At 53.0% G+C, this 25,385-nt stretch overlaps 2 protein-coding genes across 12 annotated transcripts in view; both read right to left on the reverse strand.

Moving 5' to 3' along the window:
* The window catches only part of MARK2 (microtubule affinity regulating kinase 2), a 57,279-nt gene extending 52,475 nt beyond the window's left edge, over positions 1 to 4,804 (reverse strand). For all 9 annotated transcript variants that reach the window (XM_036995326.2, XM_036995325.2, XM_036995321.2 and 6 more), the window contains exon 1: positions 4,260 to 4,804. In XM_036995326.2, coding sequence (XP_036851221.1) covers positions 4,260 to 4,313 — 54 coding nt within the window. In that variant the 5' untranslated portion in view covers positions 4,314 to 4,804. The remainder of the gene's footprint in view (positions 1 to 4,259) is intronic.
* Positions 4,805 to 12,616: 7,812 nt separating this feature from the next.
* On the reverse strand, positions 12,617 to 24,518 carry SPINDOC (spindlin interactor and repressor of chromatin binding). Of its 3 annotated transcripts, none has more exons than XM_036995716.2 (6): positions 24,176 to 24,518; positions 20,690 to 21,019; positions 20,456 to 20,605; positions 20,151 to 20,288; positions 19,794 to 19,994; positions 12,617 to 13,382 (listed from the first exon to the last, which is right to left on the reverse strand). In XM_036995716.2, exons 1-6 carry the CDS (start codon positions 24,300 to 24,302, stop codon positions 13,288 to 13,290), a joined length of 1,041 nt encoding a protein of 346 aa, XP_036851611.1. In that variant the 5' UTR covers positions 24,303 to 24,518; the 3' UTR covers positions 12,617 to 13,287. The 3 variants fall into 3 exon arrangements, with proteins under 3 accessions (XP_036851611.1, XP_036851610.1, XP_036851612.1); XM_036995715.2 differs by having other exon boundaries at positions 12,617 to 13,420; positions 24,176 to 24,516; XM_036995717.2 differs by lacking the exon at positions 12,617 to 13,382 and adding an exon at positions 15,460 to 15,495 and having other exon boundaries at positions 24,176 to 24,517.
* Positions 24,519 to 25,385: the final 867 nt, after the last annotated feature.

Consider the following 25,385-nt stretch of genomic DNA (forward strand, 5'->3'; position numbering starts at 1 on the left):
GCAGTCTAGCCTGAGAAGTTCTTGAGTCCCAAGAAATCTACCATGCAAACCTCTCAGGCAAACAAATTTTCAGTCTTTTCCTACCTCACAAGCATCAACTCTGCTTAAGACATTTACACTGAAAAAAATCTCAAGGTCAATCTTTAGTCACCATCTGAAAGATTCAGCTATCCCAGTGCAAACTTGATTTTAATCTGAAGCAGGCCAAGTTTTAATAACTGCCTTGTATCCATCTGTATAGCTACTTCCCAAATCCACATATTAGAGAGAAATCATTCCAATTTATTCAGTATTACCTTTACCTGGGTTCAAAGGTCATGGTATGGCAAAGCTATGAACTCCAGGAACTCCGAAAGCTCTTGCTCTAACAAGGCCTCATTCCTGATTTCTAGAGCCAAGCACAAAGTAAGAATATATAGTCTGACATCCACTCACATCCCTGACCAAGAAGGCAGCACCACCACGAAGCCCTTGGCCAGAGTCAAAGGGCAGAGGTGAGAGCACCCAGAGCACAGTGCTGCACATGCCTGCAGGGCATGCCCTGAAATGAGAGCCCACTGAGCTGTCTAGTAGATGACACAAAAACCAAGTCATTCAGTGCAACATTCCGCCAGAATCAGCACTGGGATCAAGGCATATGTGAGTTTTCTTTCCAGGATCCTGGAAGTTAGATTTGCTCTGTTCACCCAAGTTTCCACACTCCTCTTTCAGAACTGAGAGAATTAAACAATGCCACTCACTCCCTAGAAGAGTGACAGCCACCTCCTCCCTTGCCCACTGCAGCAAATGCAGGGTGGGTAGTGACAGGCTCCTGAGGTACACAGGCGGGGCAGGGCTGAATCCGCGGCGCCCCTCCACCAGGTGTTACAGGAGCTCTAGCCAGCAGCAGGTGAACTCTGGACGCTGGGCCCCTCTCCACACTTGCCTGTTGCTGCTGCTGCTGCTGGGAGACAGTCACCCTGCTGATTGATTTCATCACTGCCAAGCCTCCAGGCCAGCAGAGCCATTTGGAAAAGAAGTAACAGAAAGCTCAGCTCACTGACTAAGAATCCCCAAAACTATCAGCCGCAGGTCACAACCTTCCTTCTGCAAAAGGAAGAAGAGTCCACGGCTGTGAAAAAGCACACCAACAATCAGGTGTCACAAAAATCACCTTAAAGACAGGGCTTGACTTCATCTCCTACTTTTGCTGTTAGCAGAGTCGACAGCAAACAGGCAATCTCCCTGCAACACAAGGTTTATTTTTATGCTTCAACATTTTCTATGTGTGTGTTTAATTCAAATGTGATCAAAGAGCTCCTGGAAACAGCTTCTCATCAGCCACATGTTTTTAAAGAAAGGAAGAGAGGAAGAGCAAAAAGACATTAGAGCTTGAAGACAACCAGTGGAGTTCTGGTGAAACCAGTTTAAATAATTTAAATCTAAACAAGGTGATAGAGGACCTTTGGGGGGAAGGAGTCAGCCCAACCAAATCCCTTGCTTTTCATTTCCTACATTAAGGCTTACTGTGGTTTGAGCTTCAATGACTCCTCCAGCCACAGCTGCAGCAGGCCAGAGGAGAGAGCGCTTGCTCTCGCCTGGTGGTGTGATCTCCTCTAACGGAGACCTTTAAGCTCCTGGTGACCAGAGGAGCTAACACTTGTCTTCTTTCTTGTTTTGAAATACAAGCACCAGCCTATTCTAAGCAGAGCCAAGGTTTTCCAAAGTCCAAGCTTTTACTAGGATGACACTCAGTATCAAGTTCATAGTGTGACTAGCTTCCCTGAGAACCCCAGCAGAAGTGAAGTGGCTCACGGGAACCTAAATCCATAGAGTAGAAACAGGATGAGCAACTCATAATTTGGAACAGGATGACAATGTAGGTAGCCACTGCTCTGGACAGAGTTATCAAAGAGCAACCTGAGTTCCCAAACGGTCCACTGATTCCTATTATAAAGCTACCAGGTGTGCACGGAGTCCCTACTATGTGCTCAGCAGTATACTAGGCATGTAGGAAGAGAGGAAGTCAATGCACACATCACAAGAAAAAGACCACAGCAAGACTAATTTACATTTAGTAAACAGCACAAAAAACCACAACCAGGCAATCTGTTACTCTTCTTTGCTGAACACAATGCCCCCCGCCACAGCCTCCCTGAGAGAGTAGGCACTGCACCGCCACTCCCCAAATGCCTGAGGGTGCCAGTCAGTCACTTGGCCTCCTCCTACCAGTAGAAAACCAACAGTCTGAGAAAGTGCTCTGGTTAAGCAGGGTTTACCTGCTAAAACAAAGGTTGTGCTAAGAAAAGGAATGGAATAGGCCACCTCAGAAGGACCTAAAGAAAGCAGTTCCCAGTAAGCAGAGAAACAGCTGGCAGGCTAGGGAAAGACAGTGAGATTCATACCATGTTCCTGCTTCCAGGGACCTCAGACCCATCAGAACCAGCTGCCAAACCCAGTGATAAATAAATGGAAACCAACCCTTTCAAACCACTTCACCCCCAGAAGCAATCAATCCATAGGTAATGAAAGGGTCAACCACTGCAGAGAAAAACTCCATCCAGAACTCTTCCTGAGTTCCTGGCTGCCCAGGTGACAAGAGAGCAAGGGGGTAACAAAAGAGAAAAATGCAGGAAATGAAGAGAGCAAACATTTTTCAGAGAAGGATGTGAGCATGCGACAGAATATAACCACGGCTCTATTGGGCTCCAGAGAAGGAAGGGAACAAGAGGAAAATACAAAGGCTGTGATAGGGGAAAAGGATGACAAAAAGCGCGCAGCCCCAGGTGAGAAGAGTTAAGTTTTTTTGGCCTAGAAAAGTTCGCCACCAACAAGGGTGTGACACATAGGAGACTCTCACAGAGCGGTCAGGAAGGGACACTGGAGATGGTCAAAGAAAAGGGAGGGGTGGTAAGTGGACACCTCCCAGCACAGAGATGAGATGACACCGAAAAGGCTAAGACCTGGGTGACAAATGACTGTGATTTGTCACAATCCTGGCAGTGACTAACAGGATGAAGGGGAGCATGTTGCTCAAGAAACCAGCATGCAAAACGCTTTGACAGCCTAGCCAATCAGGAGGAAATGGATAGGGGCATGTGTGGGGGAAATAAATACGATGTGAGAAGGCAGGAGACCAATACGGAGATGAAAGGCAATTCTGATTTGGAGGCAGAGTAAGAAAGATGGGGCCAGGATAGAGAAACTGGAAGGCCACAAGCAAGGGAAAGAAGATACTGTAAAAAGTAACAGAGCCAGGAATGAAGAGACAGGAAGGCAGTCTGGTTTGTGCTGCAGCGTAAGACAACAGAAAGGCAAGCACTGTGATGTCGCCCAGGCCGGCAAAAGGACTGAGCAACAGGTTGTGTTTAGAGAGTGGGGGTGAAATAGGGAGCGTCTTTCCCTCGGCTAGGAAGAGCCCAGGCAGAAGGCTGGTAAGCCACTCACAGTTGAGGACCTGGAGGCCAAGAGACTTAAACCGAACCTCGGGCGTGGGGACGGGGGGGGAGCGGGGGGCATGAGGGATCCAGAGATTGAGGGGAGTGATGACTGGAACCTCAAAGACAACCTGTGGGAAAACTATGCGCATGACAGCTGTACGGGAAACACGGAAGCAACAAATGCCAGCGCGAGGCACAGGGAGCTCCTGGAGAAAAGAAGGGGAAGTGATGAGCAAAGAGTAGGCGAACGATTTGGAAAGGTGATGAGGGTGGAGCTGGTGGGCTGCAAGCAGGAGGGAGAGCACAATTTGGAGAAGGAAGGACAAAAAGGCAGGGGAACTGGAGGAGAACAGGGACCGAGAACACACTCCGGGGCAAGGACCCTGGGGCTGATTACCAGGAACTAGGAGAGCTGATGCCGGAAGAGGGGAAGAAAGGCTTAAAAGAGACAGAGGAAGAGGTGGACAGCGATCTGGGGCAAATCGCGGGGTGCTATTCAAGGAGCAGGAGGGTGGCTGCTTTAAGCGTGGGTGGAGGAAGACCAGAAAGGCCCCTGAGAGAAAAAGGGAAGGAAAGGGGAAGCTGGGGAGGTTAACACGGAAGAGCGCAGGAGGGCGGTAAGGGGAGAAGGGGGGTCAACAGAAACACAAGTGTGCAGCTTGGAGTTGGGACGAGGTGGGTCCCAGGACACGGAGGGGGATGTGCGGGGCCGAGAGGCTGATGACAGGGCAGCTGATCCTTGCAGGATGGCAGCAGAGGCACAAGGAGAGCAGAGGGAGGAGGCTCTGCAAGGTGCAGGGCCCCAGCCAGAGAATTAGGGGAGCCCTCGGGGCTCCTTACCTGCTCCGTGTCCCTCTCGTTCAGCGTGGGTAGGGGGGTCCGGGCGCTGGACATGGCGCCGGTACCTCGGGGGAGGGAACCGAGAAGCTTGGAGGAAGGGTGGGAAGGGAAGGCGCGGAGCCCGGCCGGGCGGGGCTTCTCACAGCAGGGGCACCCGCGGCATGGGCCCCCGCCGGGGGTGCGGGGAGGCCGGGCAGCCGCTCACGCCAGCCCGGGGATGCGCCGCTCGGGCTAGGCCGCGCCGGCTCCGAGCGGCTCCGGACCGCACCCCCCCGACCCCCGGCTGGGCTGTGCCGCCTCTCGGCCGGGCCGCGCCGCTCCGCCTACTCTCTGCCGCCGCAGCCGGCCGCCTGCCTCGCTCCTCCCCTGCCCTCAGCGGCACTGCTCCGCGCCCGGCACACAGGCAGCCGCCGCCGGACCTGCTGCTCCCAACATGGCCGCCACCACCGCCGGCTCTCGGCTCTTTCCGCCGGCAGCAGCCGGAAACATCCGAAGCGGCGAGGAACGGGAGCGGGGCGCGCCTCCTCCTCCCAGCCAGGGACTACTGGTGAATTCCGGAAACACCCGAAGAAGGTAACCCCCGGGGACGCGCGCGCCTCCTCGATTCCGAAGGCCAAGTCTCGGCTCTGTTTACGGAAACCCACGAAGCCGCTCCTCGTACTCCGGCCACGCCCACAGACCTTTCCCCGCCCACTTACAGTCGGCTCTCGGCAGTTTCCGGAAACACCCGAAGTGGCTCCGCGTGCCCTGAGCCGGCCACGCCCCTGCCCCGCCCCGCAGACGACCGCGCCGGTCGACCATTTCCGGCAACACCCGAGGCCCGGGGAGTCCGGGGTTGTTCCAGCCGGTGGTTCCCAGAGTCTGACTCTTCGTTTCTTTCCGTCAGTTTCCGGATGTTTTCAAACCCTGAACCGGGAGCGTGGATCACCTGTGAGCGTTGTTACCTAAATAGAAAATAAGACTGTTAGCCAGTCTGCGATTGGCATCCTTTGGTTCTAAAGCAACTAACCGTCTGCATGTCCATTCGTCTGTCGATCAGCTCATAAAATCCGTCTTGTTTATCTTCCAGCCTATCAACACGTGTGTCACCTGTCAAATGCAGCGTTAGTCTGTTAATTGTATACCTGCCATTCACCACCTGCTACCCTCTATGTGGCTCCTATTTATCTGTCCATACATCCCGCATCTACGCCGCAGGACTCTTCTGTGTCCAGGGCAGGCACCACCAGGTCAGCGTCCTTAGCTCCCAGCTATGGGAGGCTGCAGAAGTCCTCTCAGCCCTGCATTCCAGGCCCCTCTCTGTGCAGTGAAAATGCTGTGTGATCTTGGAAAAATCACTTAATGTCTCTGAGTTTAGGCTCAACAGCCCCATGTTGAGAGAATCCATGTCTTTGTTCCACTGATGACCTTCTAAAGATCTTTGAATTCTAGTCACCTTTCCTACTCATTTCCCAGTTATTTTTTTTTAACTCTTTTAATGTTAAAAACAGCACAAAATGACATCACAGTATGGTAACATTGAGTCATGCCAGTTAGGAGAGACTGTCTTATCTTCATTCATATTTCAGTTATCCCTTCTAAGAAGAAAACTCACGGAAAAGGAAAGCGAAGGTGGTTGAAAATGAGGATTCCTCAGCATGGTACAAAGAATGGACATCTGGAGGAGTTTTTTTCCTTCCCTGGGCCTCAGCTACCTCATCAAAAAGTGAGGTCATTGGATTCATGAGCTCAGAGATCCCTGTCAGGGAGTGCCCCTGACTCTAACGGGAAATTCATGTGGCAACCTGAATGTACTCTTCACTTCTCCCTAGGCTGTCTCGTCCTGGAAAGGCAGTTGGCTGGTGACTGGTCTGATACCTCTAGCTCTAAGCTGTCCCCTCCCATCACACCCAAGACATGCTGGAGCTTGTGCCAGCCCTCCCACCCAGGGCTCAACAGCAGTTCAAGGTGGGCAGAGGCCAGAGTCCCCACAGGAGCCAGAGACCAGGCTCAAGCAACAAATCTCCAGAGATGAGGGGCAGAGAGGCCCCAGGGGTTGTGGAAAAAAGTGCTGGTTGGACCACTGACGCTTGACTTCCAGCTCTCAGCTACAGTATCTTGAGCAGAGCTGTTGGCCAAGTCAACTAGAGAAATAGACCGCCAGACAGAAGCAACAAGATGATGGCATAGAAAATACCTAAGGTGACAGGTAATAACCGTGTAAAGTTGTAGGAAATTCACGGGACTCCAGGACCCTTTCCCATGCCACATCCCAGCTCCACTCAGGCACCCAGCCTTTGAGGAAGAAGTTGATGAGGGAACACAGGAGGAGGTGAGGGAAGAAAAGGATGAGGTGAGGACAGAGGATATTCCTTTCCCCCACCCCAAATTCATCTCAGAAGTCCATGAGAATGATCTGCCCTCTGGTGGCCAAAAAGAGACGCACTGCTGATTCCTGTGAATATCACCTCCAAGGGCTTGGAGCAGGAAGGGAAAAGAGGAAGGGGTCGGAGGATCAAAGGAAGGTGTCCTTAGGAGTCTTTCCTGGTCCATGCTCTCCTCTTAGCAAACTCTACCTCCTCCCTGCTGCTACTCAAGTTTTCACCCCTGCCCTCTGCCCCTTAGCACCCACCCCCACCCCACCTGTCCCCACTTCTTTCTCACAAGGCTGCCTAACTGGTCTTCCTGCCTAGACTCCCTCCAACCTACCCCACCAGACATGCCAAAATAATCTTCCTAAAGTTCAGCTCCAGTTACACCTCTGCCCTGCTAAAAGGCTCTCACCAGCTCCTCCGCGGGTTAGGCAGGCTGGCTTCATGGCCTATGACTTGTGCAGTCACACAAAGACCTACTCTTTGAAAGACCTTCAGCTTGATTTAATGCTCAGCTGTCACCCTCTTGAAATTTTCGCCAAAAAAAAAATAAATAAATAATAATTTAAAAAAGAGGTGCAGTATTAAAAAAAAAAAGAGATTTTCACCAAGGGGGTCCTACATTTTCATTTTGCACTGGGTCCCACAAATTCTGTAGCTGGCCCTGGCAGTAGGAAAAGTCATTAGCCTGCATTCAAAGCTTTGCACAACTGACCTCAACTCACCTTGCTAATATCCTCTCCAACTAGGTATCACCTGTTGACACCTTCCTGCCAACTCCTGCCCTGCCACCAAGCTCTCTCACCTCCATGTTTTTGTTCAGGCTGATCAATTGCCAGCCACCTACTTCAGCTTCCAGATGTACTTCAAGATCTAATTCAAATGTCAGCTTCTCAAAACCCCGAACTCACCTACTTCTTTCCTGCCACACATTTACCCTTCTCCAGTGTGTCAATTCATTCATTCACAAATCTCTACTGAGCACAGACTATGGGGAAGGCACTGTTCTAGGCTCTTTGTGTCTATCAGGAGGATGTCAGAAGGACCAACAGCAGTCTCAGACTTGGAGGCGGCAGAGGGGAAGTTGATACCAGCTGGAGTTCAGGGTTCTATGTGGCTTCCTGGAGGACGTATTGGGGCAGGTCCCCAGTGACTCACCAGTGTGACAAGATGACACCCCCACATACCCAAAGCTGGAGGTCCATGGAGAAACACTTCTTTCTTCAACTACTACCCTCCCCAGGGACAACAGTGCCCAGGGCCTCTGGCCCCAAGGACAGCAGGGACATTTTCTGATTCCCAGTGGTGTCCCTTGTGCCTCACATAGTCTGTCAATTCCATGGGAATGAAAGCCACAGGGTTTGGCTCCAATCTCCTCTTCCCTCAACTCCCTTTCCTTATTTAGCTGCATGTAAATATCTCCTGCTGCCGAGGAAGCCCTCTCCGCCCCGAGGGATGAGAATGCTAAGTGATACCATGGGGAGGCCATCAGCCATATCCAGAACGGAGGCAATCCTGTTCACCAAACAAGCCAGTGTTCTTAAACAAGAAAAGAAAAAAAGAAGGAAAAAAAGAGGGAAGAAAGGCTGTTACAGGTTGAAACATATCAACAAAGTGCAATGTGTGAACCTCAGATTCTGATTCAAACAAATCAGCTGTAAAGAGATTCACAGAAGAGGTCTAGAGATTGATTGCACAGCAATGTGAATGCACTTAGTACACTTAAAACATGTTTAAGATGGTAAATTTTTATGTGTATTTTTCCACAATTAAAATTTTTAAAAAAGATATTCATGGACCAATCGGGGAATGTGAACACTGGATATTAGAAGACATTAAGGGATTATTAATTTTTAAAATGTGACATTGATATGTTTTACTGAAGAGTCTGAACATCCCTTAGAGATGCAAACAGACCAATTTACAGATGAACTATCTGAGATTTGCTTTAAAATAATCCAGAAGGGAGGGAGATGTGGGGAGATTAAGATAAACCAACACTGGCCAGATTTGTCAAAGCTGGCTCTTGGCTGCATTGGGTCTCATTGTGCCATTCTCTCTTTTTTTGAGTGTGTTTGAAAATGTCCATGATCACAAAGGAAAGAAAAAAGGAAAAACATCTACTCCTCCGCCCCTCCCCGCCCCGCCATTATGCCGTTTTTCTCTTGCTGGACTGAGAGCCTCCTTTTTGCCGGCCTCCTCCACGGAATGGGGCCCTGGGAGACCTGAGGCTGTCTACCTTGTTCATGGCTGTGTCCCCAGAACCTGGAACAGTGTGTGCATCGCCCCCAACTCACCGTGGTGGGCCGGGGGCTGTGTGGCCTTGTGAGCCTCAGCTGACCCACTGTCCTGAGCGCTCGACCACAGCTCTGACCTCGGAGGGCTGTGGATATGTCTCAGAGACAAACTGCTCACCCAAGAAGATGTGGGTGGGATAGAGGGCAAGAGGCCGCACCCCAGGTCAGACAGAGGAGTGGACAGACCAGCGCAAGGTCAGGCTAGAAGTCCCCATACCCTGCCCCCTAGAATGGCCCAAGCTCATGTGGACACCATTGCACCAGTCACTGTTTTTGCAGCCTCCAAACACCCAGCCCAGCCTGAGCCACGGTCAGAGGTCGCTGAGCCAGGGCCCACCCCCCATCATCCGGAGAAGGGGTGGGTGAGGAGTGCAATCCAAGGCCCTCTGCTTGGTTCCCAGCCATTGTCACCCGGGACAGGTGAGGGGCACCCTTCCTCTGTGGAGAGCCCTTTCAGTGGGACCTGCCAGGCATAGGGCATGATCCCAGCAGGCCCCAGGGGTTGGAGGACTCCGGAAACCAGCATGGCGAGGGCACTAGGCACCATTCGTGCTGGAGCAAAGGGGGTCCCGAATGTCTGTCATTATGAGGGGCTTTCCCAGCTCTCACCTGAGACCCCCCCACCCCACACCCTTAACTGACCACAGGTCCCCAGGCTCTTAGGTGAAGATGTGTCAGTCTTCTTAAAGCAGAAATGGCCAGGCAGCCCAGGAGACCAGAGCTCTGGAGTTGGACAGCCTGGGGCTCGGCCGGGCTCTGCTCCTTTGCTGGCTCTGGAAATAGCAGGCGAGTCACCTCATTCATCTCATTGTTTCCTCACCTGTATAATGGGCACAATACAGGGTGACCCATGACTGAGACCAGGGCAGTGCCCCGCCTGCGCTCCACGGTCCCAGTACAGTGCCTGCCCCTGGGGCGTCGCTGCTGTGTGTGGAGTCTGAGCCTGCACATGGTTGCCTCGGCCCTCTGCTACGTTGCTCCTGCTGCCTCTGACCACCAGGCTGTGGGGTCTGAGGAGTTTCTGAGGCACTGACCTTGGCATTGGGAAAACTGCAAGTCCTGCCCAGCTTCCTTCTCCGGAGGCTGGTGCACTCTGTTGGTTGAGGGGAGAAAGGCAAGGACCAGATTCTATGTGAAGGCTCTGGGGGAGGCACCTGCTACCTGGGAGGCAGGAAAACAGACCCACAGGGGGCTGTGGGACCACCATACCTTTCACTGCACCTGCAAGCAGGGGCATCTCCTCCTTTCTGCTGTCCTAGGGAGGCCAGTGGGTGCCTCCTTCCCAACAGCTCCAGGGAGGGGCAGACACGGAGAAGCTATAGCCCCATCAGAGATGTGCTCCCATCCCAGCCCATCTCCTTCTATGACACCTCAGGGGTGGCACAGGACTTTGGTTTACAAAGGGCCTGGAATGCAGTCTCACTGGGGCTGCACAGCAGCTCAGTTGTGTGAGGGGTGGGGTGGGCGATGCCTGTGTTTTACACAGAGCAGAGGGAGGTTAGATTTGAGGAGCTGCAGAACCAGGACCAGACAGACCAGTGACGTAACTAAGGCACACACAGGGGCCCAGCCAGTGACCCCTCTTGCCAACCACAGAGTCCAGCTTCCCTTCAAGGATGTCTCAACTGGCTTTGCCAGGGTTACTACCAGTATCGCCAAAGATCTCCCTACCAGACCTAGTGGGGGCAGAAGGTGGCCAGCTTCAGAGACCAGAGGAGTAATGGGACTAAGGGGCACAGGTGTCAGGACTCAGGGCCGACGGCACCCTCTTCTCCCAACCCCTCTCTCAAAGTCATGACTAGGCTTCACACCCGGAGGAACTTGCTACTGCCAGTCCCAGGGGCACTGACAGTCATGTAGGTGGCTTCCTTGGTGTTTAAGGTCAAGAACCAGAACAGCTCTTCAATGGCGCTTTGATCAGATCAGGGACCCCAAGCAATCAGTCACCTACATCCTGAAACTCCTGGACTCTGGGGAGTCATGCTTTCAGCTCCATTCTCTTCCCTGGTGGCGCCCTTGGGCAGCTCCCATCTGCATATACTCGTATGGTCCCTAGGGTCCTGGCTGAGGCTCAACAGACCCCCGCTGGCCAAGATATGGGGCTAGTCATGGAACAACCATGCCACAGCCACCGTGGCAGCCACCCATGCACAAACTGCACTCTGGGGCCAGCTTGCACTGGGAAAATGTCGCCAAGGAATACACACCAGGAGGACACTTGACAAGCATTTATTGAGCACTTCTGTGCCAGGCCCTCAGCAGGGCTCCACTAATATGAAGTCAATGCAACCTAGACCCTGCCCAGGAGGAGCTCACAGTCTAGTGGGTCAAACCATCAACCATATTCACAGCAGCAAAGGTGCATTTAACTTTACAGTTTTACAAATTTTTATGTAAGTTTTCTCGACTGTCAACACCACGCGACACAGTACATTGTTTTAAAAGCACATGGGCAGAAATGTAAACAGTCACACGATTGAGAGGATGGACAGAAATCACCTGCAATTCATATTCATATTTCAAAGCCAGACTTTCAGGATTATTTATTCCTATTAGGATACACATTTGCTAATTTGCAGAAAAGCTGGTAAAGACAAAAAAGCTGGGGAGTTCTGTGGCTCAGCTGACACCGCGCATAGGTGGAGCCACAGACACAAGGAGTCCTGAATTTTTACCCACTTTCTACCACACAAATCTTCTAAAATGTCCCCCGGACAAGGGCCCCACATTCTTGGGCTCCTTCTCGTAGGCTTGTCAGATGGGAGACAGGTCCACGTCCCAGGAGCCAATTCATGCTGAGATCACTCACACCTGGTTTGACACACAGCTGGCCCACAGGTGACACCAGCTCAGGTAAGCACACAGCATACCCCACTCATACCCAGATCCTTCCTGACTTTAGAGATAACCTTCTGGTCAGTGTCATAGGGGAACAGCTGCCCAAGTCCTACCGTGGCCCCCTTTCTCCCTGGATGCACCATATTTATCTGCAGTAAAGCACGGTGAGGGTGTGTGGTATAAAGGCGGCTGTCTTATCCACCTTACATGTCCCTGGATTCTAAACGGTTTGGGGACGAGGGAGCTCCCCATCACCATAGGGGAGAAACAAAACCCCACCCAGATGCGGCTTCCGATGGTCGGTCTGGGAGGGTGAGCAATCTGGTGAAGAGATCCACAGCGGACTGCCTCCTGGCCCAGGGAAGGAGGAAACCGGGCAGAGGCTGGGGCTGAACTAAGCCAAGGAGGGCGGGGTGACACTGTGAGGCAGTGCGCAGAGATGGCAGGTCAGGGCCATGTGCCCTCCCACCCACGAAGGGGCAGAGGACCAAAGGGAATCTCTCCCTGTTGTAGGCTCACCACGACCACTTCACTTTACAAAGTCCAGATTAAGTCTCAGCTTTTCGAGTATGGGTGTCCCTAGGCACCCCCACTGTAGCTCCTCTCAGACAGAGGCTTACCCAATGGGTGACAAGGTAACAAACATTAAAGAAAAGGTGTTCGATCCCATTTCAAGTGCAGGGTAAGGGGTAAGGTACCCCACTGTGACTAGCAAGAAGTCCATCCCAGCACTGCCCTACCCTCAAGGGCAGGCAGCTTTCTGGCTCCCACCAGGACAGCCTTTCAGCCCTCCTGTCCCTCCAGGTTGACCCAGGAGGCTGGATACACAGCTAGCAAACCCCTTCCCACAATGACGGCCCAGACGGAACTCTTAATAAAAAAAAATAATTTATTGTCAACAAAGGAGATATATACAACAGGAAAATAGGTGAAAAGGAGAGTAGGAATGAATGGAGCCCCCCCAGTGGGCTTTCAGTCTCCTGCAGGGATGGAGTGGGAAGAGGTAATGGAGGCCTCCTGGTCAAGGAGCCTGAATAGTGGGGGAGGAGGGGCGTCCCCCGAGGTAGTGGGACTCAGTTCAAACCCCGTCATGACGACCTCTTGTGTAAGGCACTGTGCCAAGGGAGAAGGGGGGTGAAGAAGGCTGAGAGGCTGGGAGGAGGTGGGGGGACAGAGAGGTCTGGGTCAGCAAAAGGATTGGGGTAGGTGTTCTCCACAGGCCCAGTGCCCTACCACACGACAGCCCACAGCCAGCCTTGAGCACCTCTGGGCCTGGCACATGCCCTGCCGAGACTAGTGCCGAGTAACAGTGGGTGCGGCCTCCCTTCCGCCCCTTCATCCTGCCTTGGCACCTGATTTTGCTCTCCGTCAGGTGGCTGAGCTGCGCGGCTCTGAGTGTTAAGCCAAAGGGGGACACTGCTTCTCCCCTCCCTCCCAAACCCCCTCCCCAGGCAAGCAAGACCCTACACACCACTGCCTGCCTCTGGCTGGCCCCCTACAGTGGTGCTGGATTCTGGCAGGACCGCAGGCCAGTCTGGGGTGTCACCTGTTCCCACACCCTTGGTGCCCTGGGGGTGCTTGGACCAGTCTTGCAGGAGGCTGACTGCCGGGGGCTCCTCCATCCGCACACGGATAACCTGCAGATCCAGTGTCCCGCGAAGCCCCGGAGCGGGAGCTGGGCAGGGATGGGAGCAGAGAGCAGAGTCAGGGCCTCCAGATACCCCAACATGAGAATGTCCTCTGAAGGCCCCAGCAAACTGCACCCCCATTTCCAGCCCTTCATTTCCTCAGCCCAGTGCCTGATATGAGGGGAAGCTGAAGGACACAGGAAGTTCTACTCCTGGTTCATCCAAGCACCACTACAAACCAGAAAACAAGGTCATGGCGACTCAGGCCTAAGCCGGATGTCCTCACATTATTTTGGCACATGACTGCTTAGTGTTGTACCTCCATTTTGTCTAAAACTTATTGGGCATCCTAGCTTGATGGGTTCTGCCCTGTGTGGGCGAAGTTAATGTGAGTGGAGAGAACACCCAAAGGCAAAATAAGACTTGGGTTGGCCACCAAGGAGCTCACAAGTGGACAGAAGACGACACTGGACAGAGTCCTGGGGCAGGACCTCAGCTCAGCTCAGCCACCACCCCAGGCTCTTCATCTCCTGAAGAGTCAATACCTAGTACACAGGCATCAGATGTCCACCTCAGCAGTGTGGAGAAGCTACTCATATCGGGCCTTAAAACAGGGGCAAGTCAGGTGGAGAAAGACAAGTACAAAATGATTTCACTCATATGTGGAATATAAGAACAAAGAAAAAACTGAAGGAACAAAACAGCAGCAGATTCACAGAATCCAAGAATGGACTAATAGTTACCAAAGGGAAAGGGACTGGGGAGGATGGGTAGGAAGGGAGGGATAAGGGTGGGGAAAAAAGAAAGGGGGCATTACGATTAGCATGTATAGTGCGTGGGGGGCACAGGAAGGGCTGTGCAACACAGAGAAGACAAGTAGTCATTTTACAGCATCTTACTACACTGATGGACAGCGACTGTGAAGGGGTATGTGGGGGGGACTTGGTGAAGGGGGGAGCCTAGTAAACAATGTCCTTCATGTAATTGTAGATAAATGATACCAAAATTAAAAATTAAAAACAAAAACAAAAACAAAAAAACAGGGGCAAGACTGCCCAAGGTTGGTGAGCAGCCACAGAAATGTCCCCAGTGACGTTGGGCGTAAAAGTTCTTTACATTGAAAAAAAAAAAAAGGGTGAAAGAGGTGATTGCAACTGCTGCAATGTCTGTATTGAGAAAGATCAGTATTGTAGTTTTTCTTATATCTTTTTTTAGAGAGACAATTTAAAATGTGGCAGAGAAACCAGGTGCAATTTGCTGTAGTTTGCTGAGGCTTAAAATAACGGCTGCCAATGGGTTGCATTAATTGAGCAAATTTTGCTTTGTATTTGCATAAGCTGGTTTGTCTCTCCAACATACTGTAGGCTCCTTGAGGGCAGGCTAAATCTTGCCCACTTGTTCCTTAATTATGAAATTACTGAGCAACCATCTGTGCCCAGTTTTAGCTACCAGGGGTCCAGCAGCACAAGGAACAGTGGCTTTGGAATTTCTGTTACAGTGACAAGAGCCAATAAATAGGAGAAACAAACAGAAGATGCAGTATGATATAAGAATTAGCAAAATAAAGAACCTACCAGGGAAAGGGACACAGTAGCACGGAGGGCCTCACGGAGCCAGCACGGGAGCTAAGACGTACAAGGAGTGAGGAGCCGGCTGCGTGGGTAGGGGAGCAGCACTCTGGGCACGAGAGCAAACGCAGATGCCCGGGCGGACCGTGCCTGCCACCCACTGTTGCAGGAACAGCAAGGCCAGTGGCGGTGCAGAGAGGGTGGGGAGGGGCAGGAAGGCAAAGATCCTGCAGTGAGGATCACAAATCACGCGACTCTGGTTTTTAGCAGGACTGCAACAGGAACAGCATCGAAGGGCTCTCAGCAGAGCAGTGACAGGATCCAACTTGGGTTTTCAACAGGGACACAGCTGCCATATGAGACCAGACCACGGTGGGCAGAAATCAGAAGCCAGGAGATTAGCTAGATGGCAAGAGACGGCCTGTAGCAGGCAGAAGGAGTGGAGGCGCCACCAGGAGGGCAAATGCTGAACACACTTGGGAGCTGGACGTAAGAGGATCTGCTGATGACATGGGCGGTGGGTTTGACTCCGAGGGTTTATTAGCCCGCGCAACCTGAAGAATGGAGAAAGGAAGAGAAATCTGGGGAGAAGTGGCGTGCTAAGGGTTCAGTGGGGAGAGTGGGGGTTTGGTTTGGATGTGCTGAGTCTGAGAAGTACTTTAGACAACCAAGTAGAAATGTCACATGGGCAGCTGGAAGAGTCGAGAACTGAGGGGAGTGGTGGGAGTGGGAGTTGTGAGCCCATGGATGGTACTAACAGCTGGGAACCCCGACAGGAATCACTCCAGGGGTGTGTACAGGCCCTGACCTGCGGCTGAGGCATCTGGTCACTCACTCACCCGCCCACCAAATACAGAAGCAACACCTATTCTGGGCTGGGCGCTGGCGATATCACAGTAAATGAGACAGACCAAAATCCTGACCTAAGGTACCTTACGTTCTCTAGAAAGAGGACAAAAGACAACAGGATCCGACTTAGGGAGCACTGTGCGAATGAACAAGCCGGAGGCAGGAGGAAAAGGGGACAAGCGTTGCCCAAGAGGCCAAGGGTAGGAAGTGTCTCCAGGAAGGAGTGAGGGACAGGCTTGTTACTGCAGCCAGAGCAGCAAAGATCAGAACTGAGAACCACCTGATTTCTTTTAGGCAAGTCCACAGTGACCTTGCCCAAGAGCAGTGTTAAGGTCAGGTGGGGAGGATGAGTTTGACCCAAGCAGCTTCCGAAGAGAACCTGAAGGCAGCTAAGCATGACGATGCCTCCCAGCTTTGCTGCAGAGGTTTGGGGTCAAGTGACACAGGGGCTGGGGAGAGAATGAGGGGTCAAGAAGGGAGAAATCACAGCTTTGTGAGGGCTGCTGGCTAACATCCAGAAGAGAAGGAAAAACTGATGGTGGACAGAGAGAACGGCTGGCAGGGGAGAGGGCACAGCTCTGGTCTAGCAGGGCCAGGCTTTGGCAGGAGCAGTTTAGTTACAGCAGCAGGAGAGAAGGCAGAAGACACGGCCTGGACGCCGGGGGAGGATGGGGGTGGTGGGCTCATCTGTGTCTGTATTACAGCGGAAAACACACACAGACTGTCGCCTACGAGGTGACTGGCCACGAACGAGGTGCCTGGCCTCCCTGAGGCTGTTTTCTGTAAAATGGAGATCACGATACTTTGTATCGTGGTTGTGTGGATTTAAGGAAATAACCTATTAACGTATTAAGAGTCCAGTATGTAGTAAGAAGCTAAGTTAGGGACTTCTCAAAGCAATGGAAGTACCAGTTCTTTCTGGTAGCAAGGACAGGTGTGACGTGGGGTGAGGTGGGGAGGCTCCGGAGGATCAGGAGAGGGAGGCGTGAGATGCAGTAGAGAGGTCTTTTCAGAAGTTGTGTGTGACCAGAGCCCCCGGGCCACGAAAGAGCAAGCCAGGACTTACCAGTCTTTGGGACAGGCTGAGCCCTTTTAGCACCCCAACCTTAGAACTGACTCCCCCTTCCCTGGCCAGGCCCAAGCCCCTGTGCTTCCCCTGCTTCATTCCCCTGCCATTTGTGCCTGTGCACAAAGGCACGCACCTTCTTCAGGTGGGCCCAGGTCTATTTCTCCTTTCTCGTTAAAGCTTGTCTCTGAGCAGTGACTCTGGAAATGTCACCACCAGAGTAAGTGAAGGCAGCCACCATCCACTCATCGTTCAATAAATCTTTACTGAGGGCTTTCTTTGTGCCAGGCACTGTTCTAAGTGTTAAGGATACAGAAGCGAAGAAAGGCCCTGCCCCTTGGGAAGGTCACTCATATACTCACACTCACCCACTCTTCTTTCTCCTTGGTCCAGAATTGAAACACACTGGGCCTGGCCAAAGTAGCCTAAGCCAGATCTCTAAGTCCTACATAAACACCAGCAAGACAAAAAGGCTCTTTCCCCCGTTTGTGAGTGGACCCACAGGGGCTCACCTCTTCTCCTAGCCTGGACACATTCCCCACTCTCAACCTGCGAGGTCCTTGGAAAGTTCCAGAAAGTCTTCACTGACTGCTCCATACTCATCCATCAGGCGCAGCTCATCTGACCACAGTGAACTTTTCCAACTTCTAAATCCTTGATTTCTAAACTTCTGAAGTAGTAGCTTTCTATTTAAATAAAATCTTCTAAGAATCTCAATACATAAAGCAACTCAAAGTAAAGACATTCTGGTTGGAGCCTCACAGGTCACTGAGAAATCTGTCCATGCTTTGGAACCTTGAAACCACTGGTCTGGAGCCTTTTTTCTGTAGGAACTATTAGGGGTGCCCCCCATTCTCTATTTGCCTCTGCACTGCCTCCAACATGTACCCTCAGACTGCGAGTTTCTGGGGGATGGAGCCTGCCCTGCTCATGTCATCTCCCACGGGCCTCCCTGGGGCCGGGCTGCAGGAGCGCCTGTCGCTGCTCTGCTTGGTGTCTTGTCCTCTGCAATTTCTAGGCCATCTCTAGCCTCCACAGATCCTGCCACTGCCAAGAACACTTTTGTCTCCTCCTTCCCGATCATGCCATTCAACCAGATTACTGAACCCCAAAGCCTCAGATTCTGCCCTCTCACCCCAGATGAAAATGAGATCTCAGGAATTTCCTTCTCAGTTACTCAGCACTCCAGATAGGTGGAGTTTGGGCACAGGGTACCCCAGGACTCAAAAAGAAGGCTCCCTTTTGAGAATGAAACCAGAAGACGCATTAAACAGTGGAAGAGATCAGCCATTTAGAGCCGCGATCCACCGAAGAGAACAAGGAGACTCGGGAAGCGCTCAAGTCCAAGCAGAGCACAGTCTCGGGGAGGCAGGACTGGAATGTGGCTCAAGCTGAAACTTGAGACAATTAAGACAGTGATCTACATGAAGGGGTGGGGCCTGCCTCGAGACTAGAAAAACTAGAGCCCATTTTGATAAAATACAAATAAATGAAAGAGCACAAGTGCACACACACATGCACACAGAAAAGTTTGCAAAAAGGCAGAAAGACACAGCTGAACTATTAGCAGCAGTCCCTAGTGGTGAGTGAGGTGGGGCTGGAAACAGGACGGTCACGTTTGCTTTTTTCTGTATGCAAAAAGTACGCCTCATTTTAGAGAGCCCTGCTTGAGGGAGCCTCGTGTGCCATCTTTCTCTGGGCTCCAACTCTGAATGCACAGTTCAGACAGGCGGGACAAGGCACTCTGCATCACTCATCTGTTCCTTCCAGAACCATTTCCTGAGCCTGAGATGCTGTGAGCAGGGCCTGGCTTGGTTAGATGAAGAGGAACCAGGCTCAGCCTCAGCCCTCTCTGGAATACATTCCAGTCTCATCTGAATTCTGCTACTGCTTGGCTATGTGACTACTGTAGGCAGAACACTGGTCCCCCAAAGATGTCCATGTCCTAATCCCCAGGACCTGTGAATACAGTATGTTACATGGCAAGGGAGTGTTAAGGCTATAGATGGAATTCATGTGACTGGTCAGCTGACTTTAAAATAATGCGATCCTGGATGATTTGAGTGGGCTCAATGTAAACACAGAAGTCCTCAACTGGGGAAGAAGGAGGTGGAACAGTCAGAACAAAGACAGTACCCTGACAAAGACTCTGCTGGCTTTGAAGCTGGAAGGAGACCACCAGCCAAGGAATGTGGGCAGCTTCTTATGAGCAGGGCAAGAAAATGGGCTTCCTCTTAAGAGCTTCCAGAAAAGAACACATCCTATTGGGATCTTAATTTTAGCCCAGTGAGACCCATTCCAGACCGCTGACCTCCAGAACTGAAAAGCAGTTAAGTTGCAGCAATTTGTTACAGTAGCCACCAAAAATGAATACAGGGACCACAGGGAAGAAGGAATCATTTTTGAGACTCAGCCTTTTCATATGGAAAGATACTTTTGTGAGGGCCCAATGAAGTGCATATAAAAGTTTCTGAAAATTGTTAGCATGCAATACAAACACAAGGGCTTACTGCTCATAAGGCAATTCACTGAGTTGCACGCCCACAGAGGGGTCTGCTGAGTGTTCACCACGGGTCTATTCTCCTGTTAGTCTTGTTTAGGCCCTCATTCCACTGGAGTCAGGTGGGCACCTCTCAGGCTCCAGGCAGAATCAGCCTGAAGTGTGGTGATGGGGGTCAGGCTCTGGGCAGCACTGGCTTTTAGCCTAACCTAGTGACCCATTCCAGGACACTCCCAAGGAGCTTGCAGAAAAGCTCAGCTCTGTGGCAGCCTCCCTTGTGCAAAGCCATCTGCCCTTGGCTGCATCTCCCGTCAGACCCGAGTACCAACCACTTCTACCTTGGGTTCTGCTGCAGAGCAGCCTTGAGGCCAAACCCCTGGGATGCGGCCAGCCTCACCCCCCTGCCCAACCCAGTTGTTCCCCCCTCAGGGGCTCACCTGGAGAGGGACTTTCTGGCTGGGGAAGGCCTCCTTCTGCTGCTCTTCCCTCTTTGGGTGGGTCCTTGCTGTCTGAGGTCCTGAGCTGGGTGTGGGAGAATAGCTGGAGCACGAAGCCCGGGGGGAAGCTGCCATCAGTGAAGTGTCGGACCTCAGCAGGAGCCGCAAAAGTCTCTGTGGGCGAGTCGGGTGACGGGGGGTCTGGAAGGACAGGATGGAACTGAGTCTAGGAGGGCTGCCTAGCTCCCCTGAGGCCTACATCCAAAGGTCTGAGCCCCACACCCACTGGCTCAGCTTTCCCCTTGGAGTGCTGCAGCCGGCATTCACGGCCGCCCCCAAGGCAGGGCCTCCCTTCACCTGGGTCAGGGTCGGGATCCAGGTCCAAGTTTTTGGTCATAGGTCTGCCTCTTTTCTTTCTGACTGGTTCTTCCCCAGGGGGGTCCTTCCATCTCTGACCACGGGGCTTCTTACTTCCTGGCTCTGTGACAGGGGCAGCTGCAAAAAGAAAAGCCTTCACACCTTCTCATGAGGCCAGGCCCGAATCCCACAGCCTCCATGGGAACGCTGGAATGCCTGCCCAGCAGCCTCTCCCCACCCAGAACACAGGGTCCGTGCCTCCCCCTCCTCCCAGCTCAGCCTCACTGGCTTCCCAGAGGACTGACCAGGAAGCTCAAGGGGGCGGAGTCCCCTGGGCCGGCCCCTTTTAGGGAGGGATGGGTTTTCTTCAGAGTCCAGGAGCACAACAATCTCGGCTGGCATCTTGGCAGGGTGTGAGTTGGAGTCTGCGTCTACATCAACGTCCTGGCCTGAGTCTGAACGGGACAAATGCCCAGTGAGTTCTGAGCACTCTAACGGGTCTGACTTTTCCCTTGGTCCCCCAGGCCCCACCCACTTACCTGAGTTGGGTGGGGACGGCTGCTCAGCTCTGACATCTTGTAGAAGGGCCACCCCCTCACTCCAGGCCTCCAGAATGTTGCTCTTCTCGGAAGGGCTCAGGTCCAGGGTGTGAGGATGCTGCTCCAGGATGTGTGCGCGCGCGGTGTCCGCCGAGGGAGACCGGATCTCAGCCCCGCACACCATGCAAAGCGCCCGCCCGCTGCCTCCTGGGCTGTTTCCCACCAGGAACTCCTGCTCCCAAGACACCTGCTGCTTGGGCTCCTCACAGCCATCACCACCTGCCTCCAGCAGGCTGGACCTTGGAGGTGGGGTCTTCTCCTGCTGGGCCACTACAAAGAGGAAGGAGAGGCTGTCACTAGTAAAGGTGCCCATTAATAATACAACACAACTCCCAAAACTTGGTGTGTGTTGGGGGGCACCCTCCTACTCAGTCTCTCTCTCCCCTCGTGGGAGGCCCATGAAGCACTAGCTGTATTATTAAACACAACCGGTTGTACCGTTTGGTAGCCTATCCCCCCCCCCCACACCTTTTTTTCAATCTAGTCTCAGATCACAGGTCCACGTGTGTTCTTCCAATAGGCTATATCCCTGCATGCCTTCAGCCTCTGCACATCTGTCCAGACTACCCGAGCAGTCCGGCAAATTCCTATACCTCCTTCATGAAGCTGCTCAAATCACCCCCAGTGATGCCTTCCTGGCCTCCCACCCCTGGAAGTTGATTATAATCATATCTGACTTCCAGGCCACAATGCACGCTTGAGGATGAGGATGGTCAATTTTACCATCCTATTGCCCCCTGGACCTGGCACATAGGAAAGGAGATGCTAGCCTCCTTCCCCGTATTTGCAGCTGTGACCCTTGCCAAGGCAGGCAGGCAGGCTGTGAACCGTGTTAGCCTGGCAGTTCAGTGCTTCCACGCAGTGCCTGTGATTCTTCACGGCTGCACCTCTTCCATCTGAGAGGATGGGACCAAACACGAACGTGGGAGGCCCTCACACCTGGGACTGTCTGAAGAGGTGGCATCGGAAATGGGTGAGAACTGGTTGGGACGTGCAAAGCTGGGTTGTACCTGTCTCCCATGTGACTGTGGACGGGAACCTTGACCTCTTAGTTCAATCAATCAGGCTGCCTAACCCACCACTCCTCCAAAAAAGCTCCCATCATTGCCAACACTAAACTGAGAGGTTGGTTCTTAAACTTCATCAGATGACCCACCACTTCTTCCATCCTGATTTTTGGCACCTGGCTTCCAGGTCATCAGCCTTCTGGTTTTTCTTACCCCCCCGAGGCTTTAGTCACCTATGCCAGTTCCTCATCTCTTCTCGTTTCCTAGGGGGTTGCCGAATGTCTGTCTTCTTCATGGCCTGCCATCTGCCCCCCAAACGCCCTGTTCCTCTTCATTCCTCTTTTACTCCACAGCCCATGTCACCACCCACCCTAACAAGCACTTCGCATTTTTTTTTGCTGTGACTCCACACTACACTGTGGGCTGCCGGGCAGCAAGCATTTTTGATTGTTTGTTCAACACCTGTATTGCCAGTGTCAAGGTAATTACTGGCAAGTAATGCTATTCAGAAATGTCTGATGAAGGACTAACCCAATCTCCAACCTGGAATCCCTGGAGCACTGCACAACTCAGTGCCTGGGCCCTCCTTTTTACCCCCTTCCTCTAATGGCCTCATCCCATTACCTGCCTGCTCATAACTGCAATTTATACCTCCAGCCAGACTCTCCCATGAAATTTAGATCCATGTATCTAACCTTCTATCTGACCTTTCCATTTGAACATATCATAGGCATCTCAAGCTTGCCATGTTCAAACCCTACCCCCAACTTCCCACAAGCCTACACCCCAGCCTCCCCATCTTGGGCAATGGGAAGCCCATCCTTCCAGTTGTTCAGGCCCCAAACCCTGAATTCATCCTCTTTTTCTCTCCCATTCCATTATTATTCAAGAAGCTTCTGCTACAGGACTTTTGTACTTGTTATTCTCTGCTCAAAATGCTTTCCCTCCAATTATCTACAAGATTCACTCCCTCACTTCTTTTGGATCTGTGCTCAAAATTCACTTTTAGAGAAGCCTTTCCTGACCACCCAATAATCCAAATAAAACACTCCCACTTTCTTTCTTTGCTTTAGTGTCCTCTGACGCACTCATCACCACCTGACATACCGTGCATTTATTTATATTTGTCTCTTTGGTCATTACTATTAGTAGATGTATGTTCCAGTAAGGCATGTTCGTCTTTGCCGTCATTAGCACGCCCTGCCTGAAACAACGTCTGGCGTACAGTAGGTCCCCAGTAAGTACCTGTTGAATGAATTAACTTCCCTGTATTTGTATTTTCTCATCCCTAACAGTGGAGACAAAGGTCACACTTGCAATGTTGTTGAGAGGATGAACTGAGACAGCCTGGCATTGAGCAAAACACTCTGAGGATCAAAAGCTCTGAGAAAGGTAGCGGCCTTTATTTCCCACACTTATTTGATAACTCTCCTGGTTCCAAAAAGAATGAGAGACAGTGAGGGAAACACTATGTCCCTGCTGAAGTTAAATGAATGGCCTTGGTTCAACCTCTTTTGGATACTATTCCCTTAAAAGAAGAGGTATCTGGCAATAAAAAGATACTGGCGTTTTCATGATTAAGTGTTCCATCAAGATGGCTCTGTTTTGTAAGGGGTTGCAAGCTCCCTAGGACTAAAAAAATTGGTGAAGGGGGAGGGGAAGACAAATGCTCCCAGACTGTTCCTCGAATCCCTTCCAAAGGCCAGTCTCCTCGGGTGGCTGAGGGTCCTCCTAGCAAGCACATCTTTTCCGAAACCAGGCGCCGTACGCAATCCCACGCACCCTTTAAGTCCTAGATTCTGACACCTGTGGCTTATGCAAGTGAAGGGGACGGAAAAGGGAGGCTGGAAAGCTTTAGCACGGAGGGGCCTTAAAATCCTCTTGCCCGCCTCCACCATCCGAATTGCTCCGGACATCAGGCTGCCAAACCCTGGCTCAGGCCTGGAGGCCTTGCCACCCCTGAGCCTGCCTCTGCCCGCGCGGGGTGGGAGACCGCGGCCGCAGACACCCAGAGCCGCGGGGAATCCGGCCGCTGGAGATGGGCCCGGGCGAGGGGGCGCTCGGGCGCCAGAAGATCCGGAGCGCGCCGGGCGTGGATCGAAGGCTCCAGACCCTGGGCGGGGGCGGGGAAGGGAGAATTCGGGGAGGCCTAAGATTCCAAACCCCGGTGGGGGCGGAGCAAGAGCGCGCCCGGGCCCCAGGCCGGAGGGGGGCGGAAGGGGTGCCGGGGACCGGGCCTAAGTGGGAAGGGGCGCCGGGGCCCCCGGCCCGGAGAGGGGGGGGCCCCCCAGGCGGAAGGGGCTGGGGCGCCGGGACCCCAGGCCCGAGAGGGGTGGTGGAGGAGGTGCCCCGGCGCGTGCCTGGGGGGGAACCCTAGTCCCGGACCGTGACGCGGAGGCGGCGTCCCCTCCCACCTCACCTCGGAGCATCGGCTCGGGCCGCGGAATCACGGCGACCACCATGGCCTCCTCCTCGTCCTCCCCTTCCTCGCATTTGAGCGTCACCTCGAAGCAGTCGAGCGCGGCGCCCTCGGTCTTCACGGCCATGGTGCGGCCGGCGGAGGCCGCGGTGACCGGACGCCGGAGGACGCACAGCCGGCGCTGCCGCCCGCCGCTTGCCGGGCGGGCCTGCGACCGGCACGTCCGGGCCTCCAGAGACCAGGAGCGTCTGGAGCCCGCGCGGGGAGGGCTCAATCCGGGGCCCTCGGCCCCCGCCGCTCCCTTTTATGGAGGCCCATTGTCGGCACCCTCCCGGCCGGCCCGCCGCGAGCCCGCCCCCCCAGCCCGCGCGGCCAATCGCGCGTGGCCCCGCCCCGGGCACGCGGCTCCGTTAGAATCCAGGGACCCGCAGGGCGGCGGGAAGGGCCGCGGGCTCCTGGCCGCCCCGCTGCGCGGAGGTCCGCGCCCCCAGGCGAGCCCGAGGGTCGCCCACCGCTGAGATGCCGGTGGGGCCGATTTGCCGGCCTGAAGAGCGCTACCAGACGCCCTAGGATTTTGATCGGGATCGCTTTTGCCTTTTCCTAAAAGAGCCTTTCTCCTCCAGAAGATGACCCCGGAGGGAAAACAGTCGGTGAGGGAGTGGACGAGGCCTTGGCCGGGCATGAAGGGAGACTGAATTCCTTCCGAATTGCCAGCAGTTTGACCTTGGGCATTCTTGAGACTGCCTGCCTCTTTCTTTCTTTCGAAAAACATTGAGGAAGCCTTCTGGACAAGGGAATGCAAGGATAAAGAGCCAGGCGGAGTGTGGGCGCCCGCAAGCCTCCCCTGATGGCTGTAATTTCCATTTTTTAAACTTGAGTCCAGAGATTATGCCCCTCCCCAAGGTCACACAGAAATCCTTGAGAGCGCCAGGACCAGGGTCTGGTTGCCATGACACCACTGCCTCAAAATCCTACTCTGGGTGAGCTTTTTTACCTCTGGGACATAGACTGGGCCCATCTCTGGAGAAGCTGGAGAAGCCCTAATGAGATTTCGGTTGAGAAAATGTCTGACTCTGAAAATCCATCTTAAGATGCCACTGTACCAGACCAGACCCTAGTGATTCAGAATAATGTAGTAGGTTGGGAGCAGGAGAGATGTGACCTAGTCAGTATGGATTACAGGAGGTCTTTTAAGTGAATAATATTGTTA

Source organism: Manis javanica, chromosome 11, assembly GCF_040802235.1.
Source record: "Manis javanica isolate MJ-LG chromosome 11, MJ_LKY, whole genome shotgun sequence".
NCBI lineage: Eukaryota > Metazoa > Chordata > Mammalia > Pholidota > Manidae > Manis > Manis javanica.